Source organism: Festucalex cinctus, chromosome 20, assembly GCF_051991245.1.
Source record: "Festucalex cinctus isolate MCC-2025b chromosome 20, RoL_Fcin_1.0, whole genome shotgun sequence".
Lineage (NCBI taxonomy): Eukaryota > Metazoa > Chordata > Actinopteri > Syngnathiformes > Syngnathidae > Festucalex > Festucalex cinctus.
Window position 1 is genome coordinate 9,980,701 of NC_135430.1, and position 14,739 is coordinate 9,995,439.

Consider the following 14,739-nt stretch of genomic DNA (forward strand, 5'->3'; position numbering starts at 1 on the left):
GAGCCCACACGGTGGTTAATTGCCAAAGCTGGGCTGACACGGGGTTCACCACCCCGATTAATTAGCGGAAGAAAGTCGGAAAAAAGCCACTCCGGCCGGGCGGTGGGGATGTGCGGTCATTATGGGGCTTAGTGGCACAAGCCAGGTTCATCACATCCCACCATAAAACAGTGGTTGGAAGTAATCAAGTACAAATACTTTGTTGCTGTACTTAAATCGATTTTACTAGTATTTGTACTTGAGTGTTTATTTTTTGATGACTGAAAAATGGACTTTAGGTATCTCCTGGCTAACATTTGGTAAAGTACTTTAAGTATACTGTGCCACCTTAGCGCTTCTTCTGGTACTTTGCTAGTCTGCATTTCACATTAGCAGTACAATTAGCATGGCTTCACAGTCTTCACCTGTTGTCACATGATTAGCTACTACTGGTCCTCCTTTAGTGGTGACAGTAGTTGTCAGAAGTGTAACGTATTCACCAACATTGAGGTGACGATTAGTGACTTAAAAGGGCGCGTTTGGCCATGCTAGTGAGCCTGCTGCAGCTAGTAGCTGTAGTTAGCTTATACTGTAGGCCATTTGTAAACATTCACTTCTCTTTTGTACTCAAGAACATTTTAGGTTCTCTATATTATATTTAAGCAAAATAGCTGAATTAGTACATTTATAAGTAGCCCTGTCTGTGCTTCTACTCGAGTACAGAGTATCAGTACTTTTGCCACATCTTCCATAAATCGTCCTGGGAAAGCGGCTCTGTGCCTGGCTGCTGGTCAACAATAGGAATTATTAGATGGTCAGTACTCCCCTTTTGTTCCACCCTGAGCAAATTAACGCTACTGTGCGCTGATATGCTCTGATGGCTTCAGGAGGGTGGGGTGGGGGTCAGGCGCCGGTCAAGAAATGACCACTTTCCCCCGCCAATTGGTCCAAACACTTGTCGCGCACTCACCTGTGTGAGCGGCGAGGGCCCGCCCTCTCCCTTCAAGAGCCGCCGTGCTCACTGGCCCGGGGCCTGGCGGATGGCTCGCGTGATGGATCTGCCTCACTTTTGGAGACTCTCATCCCTTAAACTGCTCGCGGAGACGTTCACAGGCCAGTTTTAGATGAGTCAGTCAATGCAGAACAGAATCCGAAGCATCACAGTTTGTTACATAGGACCGACTAACCCAGACGAAGGTAAGAACATTCGGATTGAATGAGATTCTTTGTGTTGTCAATTTAATGAAGTAATTCTCAAAGTGTGGGCTCCCTCTAGTGCTTTAAGATTACAGTGTCATAAGCTTTCTTTTTTATCTGTGTTCACAATATTTTTGCACTAAACCAAACTCTCTGCCGCCAGGCCATCGCTTTGAAGATGTCCCCGGCGTGCGCAGACACCTGGTCCGAAAGAGCACCAAAAGCCAGGTGGTGCACACGGGCAAGGACCACAAGGAGTCCGCCACTCGCAGCCGCAAGCAGGACCGCACCCCTCATGAGGTAAGAATGGTCGTCAATACTGTCAGTCTAACAAGTACAAAGTTGACACTCGATAGAATTTGTGATGAATTGCCACTTCCTGCGATCATCTCTCGGGTGGAATTTGGGTGGCTGATTAATGATGAATGAATGAATTCTTTCCCTCCGCACCAGCGAACAAGGGCTTAGGCAACCGGACACCGGCCGCTCCTGCCCGTTATGATTTATTAACGCACACACGCATGCAATTCTCATACGCGGCCAGCCCGTCAGCTAGATGTCCGTGTCGGCCTTTCAGTCCTCTCTCCTGTTCGCTCCCAAACACCCTCAGCCGACACCGGTGGTTCTGTACCGCTCCTTCTCTCGGCCCAAAGGCGTCCTGCTGGACGTGGGCGCCGGCGTGGTGGCCTCCGCGTTCAAGAAGGTGAGGTCGGCACGGTGTGACCCACCCCTCGTGTGAGCGTGATTTCACAAGGCATGTGGCGGGTTTATCAGGCTCGTTAGCATGGAGTGATACTTAACAAATGTTGGTTGATTTTGGCAAAAGTTGCTTTGTTTGTTTGCCAGCACGACATGTGGAGAGTTAGAAAGAAATCACCTGGTTGGCCAGCTAGGCAGACCAGGTACCAGGAAAACTAAAGAACTTAATAGTTTGATCCAATTATAAAACACTAGGAGTACACCTACTTTTTTTTTTTTTTTTTTTCCCCCCATTTACTGTATATAGCAATTTCCCCAAAATGTGCTAATTAAAAAGTAATCTTTTTTTTAATCATTTATCTAATTAAATAATTGGTTGAATAATTAATTTCAAATAATCCAATACAAATGCTAGTAAAACTATTTTATGAATACATTGCAAAAAATGTTTAATTCATTTACTATTTCATGATTTTCCTGAATTTTTTATTTTTTATTTTTACTCATAGATAAATGAATGAATGAATGATCTGGCCCATTTTTCCTCCTAAACTTGTTTTTTTTTTTTTTTTTTTTTTTACATTATTTTCTTATTAAATAGTTGTTTAGTTTATTGTAAATTCCCCAAAAATATACATTGAAATCTGTTAATATTACTTAATAATTGGTTATTTGATTATAATTAAACTTTTTTTTTTTTTTTACTTATCTACAAATGACTGTCTGTCTTTAAAAATGTATAATGTGATTCTTGAGCATGAATGTTTGCCCACTCTTGACTGGCATAAATTTTTGCATGGCCACTTGTTGCTCGGCAACAGTCATCGTTTTTAATGATAGCTGTCAAACAGACCAGTGACATCAAATGAGCTTAATAAATGGATCGTCTTATATTTACCACCTAAATTCAGTTGTATTTTTTTTCATTACATTTGCAATATTTTTTTAGAACAAATTATTTTAAATTAAAGGGATATTTGACTTATTTAGCCCATTATAGCAGTAAAAAGTTAATATTTTGTCTATAATAAATTTGATAATTGCATTATTTTCTATGTATAATTAGTACCTTTAAAATCATTTTGCAACTTGCTGTCGACTGAAAACGACATCACAAGGGCTCGGGTAACCAATCACAGCTCAGCTTGTGAATGTCACATGACCAAACCTAGAAAACAGGTGAGCTGTGATTGGTTACCTGAGCCCTTGTGATGTCATTTTCAGTCGACAGCAAGTTGCAGAATGTGTTTTTAAAGGTACCGATTGTACGTGAAAATTAATGAAAGTAGCAAATTAATTACAGACAAAATATTTACTTTTTATAGCTTTAATTGGCTAAATAAGTTAAATATCCCTTTCATTAAAACAAAAAAAAAAATATGTATGTGCATCGGTCACATGATTTAAAAGGTTTGACAACGTCTGCTTTTGAAGAACTCACCAAGTGTGGATTCCAACCTTTTTCACACATACTTAATTCACAAGCACGTTAGTTTTTTTTCCACGCGAATGACGTCGTTCACCCCACCCCCTCCAAACCTCAGGTGTTCGTGGAGCTGAACGAGCTGACCATGGACAAGAACCAGGAAATGCAGTGGAAGGAGACGGCCCGCTGGATCAAATTTGAGGAGGATGTGGAGGAGGAGACGGACCGCTGGGGCAAGCCGCACGTGGCCTCGTTGTCCTTTCGCAGCCTGCTGGAACTCCGCAAGACCATCGCGCATGGTGAGAGGTTGAAACCATTGACTCTAAAATTGGCACATCAAATACAAGAAATGCAACGTTGGATATTTAACTCATTCACTCCCAGCCATTTTTCACAGAAGCAATCCCTTTCGTTCCCGGCTGTTTTACTAGATTTTGACTGATTTTGCAAGGCCCACAGAATATTGTGTTCTATTGCTATAAAAGCATGAAACCTATCAAAAGAAAGATTAAAGTCTCTTCTTTCATCAGGAAAAAAAGTATGTTTCTATCTGTTTCGGTTTTGCAGCAATTAGCATTAGAAGAGGGCTAAGTTTAATCAGTTTTCACAAATCTATTTAAAATTGTAAGTAATTGAGCTTTTTTTCTAGATGGCCCTGGTTGACCTCCTTTGCTCCGCTGCCACGTCTTGGCCGTTTGTGTAATAACTACCATTTCTGCAAACGTTCTTTGCAGTTGAGAGGCTGCATCAAAGCCTTCTGTATGCTCTAGCATAAAAAACAACAACAACAAAAACGTATAAATACGTCTTTGGGACACTTAGAACATTAAAAAAAACGTATTTATACGTTATTGGGAGCAAATGAGTTAAATGTCAAAAGAGTCAAGCAAAAACAAAAAAACGCGTCATTAAATTGTGTGTGTGCAGGTGCGGTGCTGCTGGACCTGGACCAGAAGACCCTGCCCGGCATCGCCCACCAGGTGGTGGAGAAGATGATCATTTCCGACCAGATCAAAGCCGAGGACCGCGCCAACGTCCTGAGGGCCCTGCTGCTCAAGCACAGGTGAGCGCCAATCACATCAGCCCCCCCCGCCGAGCTCATTTCCTCCCACCGGAGACCCTGCAAATTCCTCACAGATTAAACTTTGTCAAAGAGTCTGGAAGAATCAACCCCCATCGGGATGTTTGCCATTTTGTTATTCTTTTGCCGAACCGTCTTTTTTTCTCCCCAGCCATCCGAGCGACGACAAGGATCACGGCAGCAGCCCGTTTCCCAGGAACATATCGGCCGCCAGCCTGGGCAGCCTCATGACCCACCACCACACCACCGCCAACCACGCCCACCCGTCCGAGCCCTCCGTCACCGACCCACTGATGAGCAGCACACATGCGGCGGGCGACTGCGACGTACACATCGACGTGGAAAAGAATGACGTGCAGGTACGTTTGGTGTATGGTAAAGTGATAAGGATCAAATAAAAACAGCCAAAAATTGCCCCCCTACGCCCCCCCTCCATTACATGTTATTTAAATAACCAAACATACCACGTAAGAACAGTCATTGCTAGCTTATTGCTAACATAATGAAAAGTGCCATTGGCATGCTAATAGCATCAATAGCTGTAGTTTTGAAACCCTTTTGAAATCTCCAACAGAAAGAGCCCACCATCGTGTCGGGCATGCATCGCTCCAAGTCCAAACACGAACTCAAGCTCCTCGAGAAGATTCCAGAAAACGCAGAGGCCACGGTTGTCCTCGTGGGTGAGTCGTCGGTCTCAAAGCGACAACGGCTGTTGAGTCATCTTTGTTGACTGTTTTCGCCGCTTTCCAGGCAGCGTGGACTTCCTGGAGCAGCCCACCATGGCGTTCGTGCGGCTGCAGGAGGCCGTGGAGCTGGAGTCGGTGCTGGAGGTTCCCGTGCCGGTCCGCTTCCTGTTTGTTCTGCTGGGGCCCCCTACCACCAGCATGGACTACCACCAGATAGGACGCTCCATCTCCACGCTCATGTCTGACAAGGTACGTGCCCGGAGATGTTGTTTTCACTTTTTTTTTTTTTTTTTTTTTCTGTTTTATTGATATCTTTTTTTGTGTTTTTCGGAGTAATCATTCAAGTCATTTGGAGTTGAAAAATAAAAGAGAATCTGAAAAACAAGCTGATTCCCTTGTTTTTCTGAATAATTTTCAGGTTTTTTTTTTCTGTTTTAATATTTTTTCTCTGTTTTTCTGGAAATGTATTTTTCGTTTTTATGAATATTTTCTCTTTTTCTGAATTTTCAGATTTTTTTTTTTTCTTTTTCTGAATAATTTTCTGTCTGGTTTCTGTTTTCATAATTTTTTTTCTGTTTTTCTGGAAATGTGTTTTTCAATTTTATGAGTAAATTCTCTTTTTTTCTGATATTTTTCTTCTATATCTTCTGTTTTCTGTATCTTTTATATTTTTGTTTTTATTTTTATTTTATGTTTTTTTTTAAATTTTGTTTCTGTTTTTGTGAGTATTTTTTTCTGCTTTTTGGATTTTTTTCTTGAGTATTTTTTTCTGTTTTTCTAAGTAATCTATTTGTTTTTCAGAATGTTTTTTTTTTTTTTTCTATTTTGGGGAATGTATTTCTGATTACTTTTTTCTGTTTTCTGAATATTTCAGTCTCTTTCTGAATTATCAGAATATATATTTATTTTCTATTTTGGGGAAAGTTGTTTTTCTGAGCAATTTATTTTCTTTTTGATTACTTGTTGTTTCTGTTTTTCTGAATTATTATTATTTTTTTTATATTTCCCACGTTTTTCCAGAATATTTTTTAATGACAGAAAAAATTATACAAAAATTACAGACCCCAAAGTGAATGCAATACATTTTTTTACTTTCTAGTTCAAAAGAATATCAATGGTTTAATTAGAGCTGACTTTATGCATCTAAATCTACCACACATTTTGAAAAAAGTAATATTGTGAGCAATACATTTTGCATTTAAGATGGTAATTTGAAATGTTAAAATATTTTATTTTTAAAAAAATTTTTTTAAATAACAAATCTATTGTCCAACAATGAAGTGAAAATATTATCCATCCAGCAATTCCACGAAGCGGCCTACCTGGCGGACGACCGGCAGGACCTCCTGAGCGCCATCAACAGCTTCCTGGACTGCAGCATCGTGCTGCCGCCGTCGGAGATGGGCGGCGACGAGCTGCTGCGCTCGGTGGCGCGATTCCAGCGGGAGATGATGCGCAAGCGGGAGGAGGGAAAGCTGCTGGCCGACGAACCCAAGAGCCTGGAGGAAAAAGGTACACCTTAAAAATCAAAGATGGCGACGACGTGAAGTTAACCTTCCCCGTCATCTGCCTTCCCGCCCAGAAGCCCTCATCACACCTTTCAAAAAGTCCGACGACCCCTTGAAGCGCACCGGCCGACCTTTTGGCGGCCTGGTCCGAGACGTGAGGCGGCGCTACCCGAAGTACGTCAGCGACTTCAAGGACGCCCTCAACAGTCAGTGCATGGCCGCCGTCATCTTCATCTACTTCGCCGCCCTCTCGCCGGCCATCACCTTCGGAGGCCTGCTGAGTGAGCGCCCGCCACGGACAAAACGAACATTTCCCATCGATCTGCGATGCTCACTTTTGTGCGTCCGCGTTCACAGGCGAGAAGACGGGCGGTCTGATCGGCGTGTCGGAGCTCATCGTGTCCACCGCCGTGCAGGGCGTCATTTTCTGCTTGCTGGGAGCGCAGCCTCTGCTGGTTGTGGGCTTCTCTGGACCACTTTTGGTTTTTGAAGAAGCTTTTTACTCTGTAAGTCCGAAACCCTAACCAAAACCTGTCCGACCCCGGAACAAATTAGTTTTTAACTCATTTGCTCCCAAAAACATAAAAATACGTTCTATTTTAAATGTTTTGTGTCCCAAAGATGTATTTATACCTTTTTTGTGTGTGTGTGTTTTTTTTTTTTTTTTGCTAGAGCATACAAAAGCCTTTGATGCAGACTCTCAACAAAGAAGGTTTGAAAACGGCCAGCATGTGGCAGCGGTGTATAAGAGATCAACTCGGGCCATCTTGAAAAAAAGCTCAATTACTCGCAATTCTAAATACATTTGTGAATAATGATGAAACTTAGCTATTCTAATGCTAATTGCTGCAAAACGGAAACAGATAGAAATATACTTTTTTTTCCTGATGAAATAAGACTTTCTTTGGCTCGGTTCCATATTTTTATAGCAATAGAACACAATATTCTATTGGCCTTGCAGAATCAGACAGGAGTGAACGGAATTTCTTTTGTGAAAATGGCTTGGGAGTGAATGAGTTAATAAGAAGTTTAGTAATATTAAAATTGATAAAAACAGTGATTTTGCTATAGTCAGTGTTAATATTGACAAGAAATTTGAATTTAGTTTTAGTTATAATCCTTTGACTAAAATTTATTCAAGTTTTAGCCATAATTTAATTATCTGTCTTTATTTTTAATCCAATTTTAGTCGACAAAAGTAAAGAGCAATTTTAGTCTATTAAAATGTCAGTTTAGTCGATGTTTTCCTTAAGCATACATTTCAACTTTTATACAAAAAATTCTAACACACAAAGTATGTTTCTACCTTATTCCGTTCTTTCGTCATCACTATTCAAAAATATACGTAATTGAGTGACATTAGTGAAAATGGGAAAAAAATAGAGAAAATAAGCTTTTTGTGAAAATAATTTTTTTTTGTAGTGACTTTGACACTATTTTTTTTTTTTTTGATTCTCTGTGAATTAGATTTAATGTGGAAAAAAAGGCTTTGATCATTCACGTGATCCTTGAAAACGTTCGATTTCATCCGATTGGTCATGTTTCATTGTAATTTCATATACTGTGAGCCCATTGAAAAGAGATGCAATGCTGCCATCTGCTGGCCATTGTTAGTGGCTGTTTTGGGATTTTACAACCCCCAATGACAAGGCAGTGCTGCACAAGACGTTGCACTGCCCATTGAGGAAAAAGGGGGGGGGGAAAAAACTTAGTAAACGTCAATTAACGTATATGGCGCCATTCATTAGGATTTTAGGATACGTCATTAAACGTTTTTGGCAGTCAAAGAGTTACTTGCTGAACTGACAATAATATGACTTAGTTTTCACCTAAAAAAAAAAAAGTGCAAAATTAATTGCTTGAGATTAATCTTGGAGCTGCACAATGAACATGTTTGAAAATGTTTCATTCCTTCTAATTGACTTGCGTGAATTTTCGTCACTGTGTTGTTTTCATTTTCGTTTTACTATAATGCAGATGGACTCCAATATTTTGGACTTATTTCAAGCATATTTACGGAGTTCCAGCTTTGCAAGTTGGTAATATCCCGTTTTTTTTTTTGTGGTGCCAGTTCTGCAAGTCGAGCGACATGGAGTACTTGACGGGCCGCGTCTGGATCGGCGTGTGGCTGGTGGTGATCGTGCTCGTCACGGTGGCCTTCGAGGGGAGCTTCCTGGTGCGCTTCGTCTCGCGCTTCACGCAGGAGATCTTCTCCTTCCTCATCTCGCTCATCTTCATCTTCGAGACCTTCAGGAAGCTCGGCAGGGTAAAGAACAAGCACGGGAAAAAAAAAATCTAATAAATTGGCTTGTCGGCGTGTTTTGGCTGTGATAGTGAAGCGAGCAGACTTAATCGCTCCTGGACAACGTTCACTAACAGATTGGACTTGAATGTTTATTGGATGGAGGGTTTATTATCCAGGCTTATGTTTTTTTTTTTTCCATGTTAGTCTGTGCAACTCAAAGCTAATTGAGTGAAAGCTATGGTAGGGATAATCACCGGATTTGAACTCAATCCAAACTAAATGTGCGTCACGTTCAGAATAAAACATGGAGGGCTTCCAAATAATTTTCTCTTTTTTTTTTTTTTTTTTCTCGTCACCTGGCAGGTTTTCAAGCAGCACCCTCTGAAGCGCTGTCCCCTCGACCCGCTCCTTCCTTCGAACGACACGGCGGCCCGGAACGCGTCCATGGAAGACGTCACGCCGGCGCCGCTCGACATCATCAGCAATGTCACCGGCGTCCCCGAGGTGACCAACAAGATGGCGCCGAACGAAGAGCCCAACACGGCGCTGCTGTCGCTGGTCCTCATGGCCGGAACGTTCTTCATCGCCTTCTACCTGCGCAAGTTCAAGAACAGCGCCTTCTTCCCCGGAAGGGTGAGACGACGAAATACTATCGATTGAGAAATTAAAGACGATGAATGAAATCGTGAAAATCGTCCTCAGCTACGCAGGGTTATCGGCGATTTCGGGGTGCCCATCGCCATCCTCGTCATGGTGCTCGTGGACAACAGTTTAGAGGACACGTACACGCAAGTAAGACGACACGAATTGCGAACGGGGGGGTCGCTTCAAGAGGGTGCCGATCGGACCTTTTTTGACTTGTGCGTAGAAACTGAACGTTCCGAGCGGTTTCTCCGTAACCAAGCCCGACAAGCGCGGCTGGATCATCAGCCCGCTGGGTAGCGACGGCCAGTTCCCCGTCTGGATGATGTTCGCCTGCTGCCTGCCCGCTCTGCTGGTCTTCATCCTCATCTTCATGGAGACGCAGATCACCACGTGAGTGGATGCAAACCCTCTCTGCCTGTCCAACTGTAAAATTATTAAGTTCATATAATCAGCCAAGCTATGTTGTTACATAAGCGTCTGTATTCAGCAAGTCAATTTCTGAGTTTAAAAAATGTTTAAAAGCAAAGTTCATGTGCATTATTTAAATCAGACATGAGCTAGTAAAATTGCAGAAATGTACATTTTTCAATGTACCAGAATGAGTGTAATGAAAAGTGTATAACCCCCTTTATTGAAATGTATTAACTTATTGTATTAATAATGAAATAAGTCAAAAGATACAAAGAATAACTCCCTTTTAACATGTAAACTATCACTAATGATTCCATAAGTTTCTTCTTTCTGTTAAATATTTGTATCTGCTACTTGTTTGTTTATATGTTCGATAAACAAACATTAATTTACCATTAATAGTATTAGCTAGCGTGCTAGTCCAAATAACGCGCTAGCAAAAACTGAACACAAGCTTTATTTTAAGAAATATTACAGAGGGTCATAATTTTTAGGGTTGGTTAAAAAAAAAAAAAAAAAGAATAAATAGAATAAAATAATCAACCAAGTCTGATAAGTCGACTAAAAATGTCTCTCAAGTTCCCCCGGGAAATTTTTCTACAGCGCATGTTTCTACACTGACCTATTTTGTGGACGCACGCTGTGGACAGGAAGTTATCGAGCTCAATGTGGCTGGCTAACAGTTAGCTAGCTCCACTGGTTTACCCATGTAATATTGTTGAAACATTGTCTAAAATTTACTTTTAAGACACTATTACATTTGTAATGTATAAAATGATAAGTGTTTGATTACTTTTAATGGTGATAACGGTGGTAATCGCTAGCGCGCTAATGTTAATCGCCATTGCTAACCGTTTAGCATAGGCTAACTGTTGGAAGATTGTACATAAGATAATAAATGAATAATTATATCCACGCAATTAAGCTCACATTCAACATTAGTGGATTAACAAACACAAAAAATACAACTTTTATTGGGGGGAGGGGGGATTATTTGATGAAATAATTGATAGGATAGGATAATCGATTATTTAAAAAAAAAGCCCTAATCCTTTTCTCCCAACAGATTGATTGTGAGCAAGAAAGAGCGCATGCTGGTCAAGGGCTCCGGCTTCCATCTGGACCTGCTCCTTATCGTGGCGCTGGGCGGCACCTCGGCGCTCTTCGGCCTGCCGTGGATGGCGGCCGCCACCGTGCGCTCGGTGACGCACGTCAACGCGCTCACCGTCATGAGCAAGGCCGTGGCCCCGGGAGACAAGCCCCGCATCCAGGAGGTCAAGGAGCAGCGCGTCACGGGGCTCCTGGTGGCCATCATGGTCGGTAGGTGTCAACCCCTGGAGATGGCGCCAGGCTGGGTCCCGCTCCATCTATAAGGCGTCTTTACGGGGATTCGGTTCCGTCTCTCCCCGCAGGCTTGTCCATCGTGATCGGAGACCTCCTGCGCAAGATCCCGCTGGCCGTGCTCTTCGGGATCTTCCTCTACATGGGCGTGATGTCGCTCAACGGCATCCAGCTGAGTGAGCGGATAATGCTGCTGCTCATGCCGCCCAAGTACCACCCCGACCACAGCTACGTTCGCAAGGTGGGAACCACGTTCAAGTGATGTGAGATGGATCGAAGGTGTATTGTACAAATAGACAGTGGATAGAGTGAGGTTCCCAGTTTATGCTAATTTCACCTTAGTTTTTGGTGCTTTAGGGTTTGGTGTAACTCATAAACTAAAGGTCTGAAGTTTTTCAAAGATATTGTTATATTTTGTTGTATGGAGTGAGGTTCCCCAGATGACAAAGTTAGCATATTTTGCTATCTTGGGAAGTTTTGGTCCTGAAGAGAATCCTGTCTTCAAATTTGGGTCTGTCGCTAAAAAAAACCTTTGGGTCGCTCTGTCATAGAAACTGACTGGTGGAAAGTGAATGGAGTTGGGTTCCCCAGTTTGAGAGCTAATTTCCCCTCCATTTTTGTACATTAGGAAATTTTGTTTGTTTGTTTGAATTTCTTATTTGGATCTTTATCTCTTGGCAATTTGGGGAGTTTCTATCATAGAAACAGATAAAGATAATGGAATGTGGTTCCCTACTTAGTCAATTTCCCCTCAATATTGGTTCCTTAGACACGTGCTTTGTAGAGCAGCATTTCTCGAAGTGAAGTTCCGCAGCCTGGCGTGTCAGTTTCGCTATCTTGGGAGGAACTGAATTTGTCATTTGGCTCTTTAACTTAAGCAATATTTGGAAAGCTTGCCATTGAAACAGAAAATGGAGGGAGGTTCCCCTGGGTGGTGAAGTTAGCATGTCAATTTCCCCTTAAAATTTGGTCCGCTGTTTTCTTCTAATCTAGATCAACACATGCCAAACTAATTGGTAAGTCAATGTTATGGAATCTCAACAAGTGAATGGAGTGAGGTTACCAATGCCATAAAAGTTAGCCTGTCAATTTTTACTGTTTTGTTTTGGGGGAGGGAGGGGTTAAACCTTGAACTGCTGTTTTCTAAACCAGCCTTTCCCAAACTTCGGGTATGTATATCGAAGTAAATTTGAATCTTGGGGAGGAACCGAATTCTATTTTTCCCCCTTTCCTCCAGGTTCGAACGCTGCGCATGCATCTGTTCACGTGCATCCAGATGGTGTGCCTGGCCGCGCTATGGGCCGTCATGTCCACGCAGGCGTCGCTGGCCTTCCCCTTTGTGCTCATCCTCACAGTGCCCGTCAAAATGTTCTTGCTGCCGCGCATCTTCACCTCCCGCGAAATGCTCTGCGTACGTAACCCTATCCGCGCCATTTGCTCTTTTTTTTTTTCTTTCTTTCTTTGTCATTTTACAAAAGCTTACTTGTGTTCCCAGCTGGACGCGGACGACGCCGAGCCCACGTTCGACGAGCGCGAGTGTCACGACGAGTACTCTGAGATGCACATGCCCGTGTGAAGCGCCGCCCCGCCGTCGCTCGTAGCGCCACCCGCTGGGAGGCCCCCCTCGGCACACGCACCTACGTCCTCACCTGCTGCCTGCGTGTTGTTGTGTCAACAGGCGTTTATAGTATATTATAATAATTCGATTTAAAAAAAAATAATATTATTAGTTGACTGTATTTCAGGGGATTCAAAAATTGTGAAGCATTTACGCCCGATCGACACGCAATATGATTCAATTTTTGTTTTTCCCCCTGAAAGGTTTGCTCTGATTCACATTGAATATGTGACGAACGTACGGGAAAGTTTCCGCTGCGTTCGCACGCTGACTTAACCGCTGCCTTACCAACAAGTGCCTTATATGAAGGAACTACTAGAGTATGTACTTCGAGGACATCTGGACGCCTCGCCTTTCACTTTGCTGGACGCTAGTAGCACTTTTTTTTTTTTTTTTTTTAAATGAAGACACCAAATCAAAAGACTGTAATGCAGTGTGATTGTTTTTAATTGTCAAATCTTCTAACATTATTTGTCGTAGTGACTGGAAAGCTGGAAGTAGTTGCCATTTTCCATGTTTTGTGTTTTACAATCAAATGCAGCAGAGAGATGCAGCACTAAGTTGTAGTGACCAGAAATGGTTGTTTTCTGTTGGTATTTTTCCCCAAAATGTTCTCAAATACATCACATACACTGTACATTTAAATTTGCGATAAGGAACACAAAATACACTGGTTGGTTTACACCAGCTTGACAAGCTGACAGGCTACTACTTAGCTCAATATATCATAGTTTACTAGTTAGGCTAGCTAGCTTGACAAGCTAACTGGCAAAATATTACCGTAATTAGCCTATTCAAACAGTAATTCTAAATATGTTTGCTTGACAAGTTAACTCTTAGCATATACAAGCTATTTTGTTATGGTTATCATAAGTATACAAACAAACTACTACTTAGACTGTCTTGGTTATTATCATAGACTAGCTAACTTGACAAGCTAATTTGTGAGGAAATATAGACAAATAGGCAACAAGTTGCAGTTGCTCTCTAAGTTGTCAATGATAGCTAGTCTCTCCAAATAGCAAGCTGTCTTATTCACTATTCTTCAGTACTTTGCTCGTCAAGATAGCTAGTGTAGCTTGGCGATTGCCAATTTGGTACTAGCATGCGAGTCAGCTCGTCTAACGACAGTAACTACTAGTTACCTCGTTATGCTGATTTGCTTAACTGTCTTAGCTTACAGGATTGAGCCATCTACAATTTTTACACTAGTTTGCCTTAGTTTGCCAAGCTGGCTAGTTTGTCCATTTTAGGCAGCTGTTTTCTTATCAATCAAGCTAATCAAAATAGCCACCAGAGGGAGACAAAAACGTTTTTTGTTTTCAAGACACTTCTTACTACATCAATTTCGTATTTGTTTGTCCCGAATAAAATATATATTTTGTTATTCAAGCACAGAGTGGAATTGTTGAGGATATTAATAGTTTAGGGCACTAGTTGTCACATAGTTTGTTTGTTTTTTCGGGAATATTTAGTAGTGCCAAACAGTCCATCCATATATCTAACCAACATTCCACGTTTTATCCTCAAATGGCGCTTTAATTTTGTTGTTGCGCTATTTCTTTTTGTCTAAAATAAGAAATTGTGTCCTGTTACTCAAGTTTCTTATGACTTCACCAAGAAAGTGCCTGCGGGACCATGAAGTGGTGAATTAAGAGATTAATATTTAGCTGTTGCATTACAAGCACGACTGCTTGTTCTTATTGGGGATAAATACATGGTGTAGTTTTATTGTTTGCTTGTGAATGGTGTGAAGGTGTTGTCTATGTCTTGATGATGGAACACAAGAGGCCACTGTTGAAGCTCCCTTGTACGCTGAACGCTTCAAAATATTGATGACAAATAAAAGCTATTTTCTATTTATTCCCCATGTCACTGGTCCATTTATCTATCTTGTCTGTTA

The 14,739-nt window shown here is 41.7% G+C and overlaps 1 protein-coding gene across 4 annotated transcripts in view; it reads left to right on the forward strand.

Moving 5' to 3' along the window:
- Nucleotides 1-14,699, forward strand: part of LOC144009014 (anion exchange protein 2-like) — a 37,993-nt gene extending 23,294 nt beyond the window's left edge. For 2 of the 4 annotated variants that reach the window (XM_077508466.1, XM_077508467.1), the window contains exons 8-24: nucleotides 1,340-1,476; nucleotides 3,420-3,600; nucleotides 4,229-4,364; nucleotides 4,534-4,741; nucleotides 4,957-5,062; nucleotides 5,133-5,317; nucleotides 6,370-6,580; nucleotides 6,651-6,857; nucleotides 6,934-7,082; nucleotides 8,648-8,842; nucleotides 9,185-9,454; nucleotides 9,524-9,613; nucleotides 9,690-9,856; nucleotides 10,944-11,197; nucleotides 11,290-11,459; nucleotides 12,456-12,629; nucleotides 12,714-14,699. In XM_077508466.1, coding sequence (XP_077364592.1) covers nucleotides 1,340-1,476; nucleotides 3,420-3,600; nucleotides 4,229-4,364; nucleotides 4,534-4,741; nucleotides 4,957-5,062; nucleotides 5,133-5,317; nucleotides 6,370-6,580; nucleotides 6,651-6,857; nucleotides 6,934-7,082; nucleotides 8,648-8,842; nucleotides 9,185-9,454; nucleotides 9,524-9,613; nucleotides 9,690-9,856; nucleotides 10,944-11,197; nucleotides 11,290-11,459; nucleotides 12,456-12,629; nucleotides 12,714-12,794 — 2,921 coding nt within the window. In that variant the 3' untranslated portion in view covers nucleotides 12,795-14,699. Of the gene's footprint in view, nucleotides 1-891; nucleotides 1,177-1,339; nucleotides 1,477-3,419; nucleotides 3,601-4,228; nucleotides 4,365-4,533; nucleotides 4,742-4,956; nucleotides 5,063-5,132; nucleotides 5,318-6,369; nucleotides 6,581-6,650; nucleotides 6,858-6,933; nucleotides 7,083-8,647; nucleotides 8,843-9,184; nucleotides 9,455-9,523; nucleotides 9,614-9,689; nucleotides 9,857-10,943; nucleotides 11,198-11,289; nucleotides 11,460-12,455; nucleotides 12,630-12,713 lie in introns of those variants that run through there. The other 2 variants (XM_077508469.1, XM_077508468.1) reach the window with 2 other exon arrangements.
- Nucleotides 14,700-14,739: the final 40 nt, after the last annotated feature.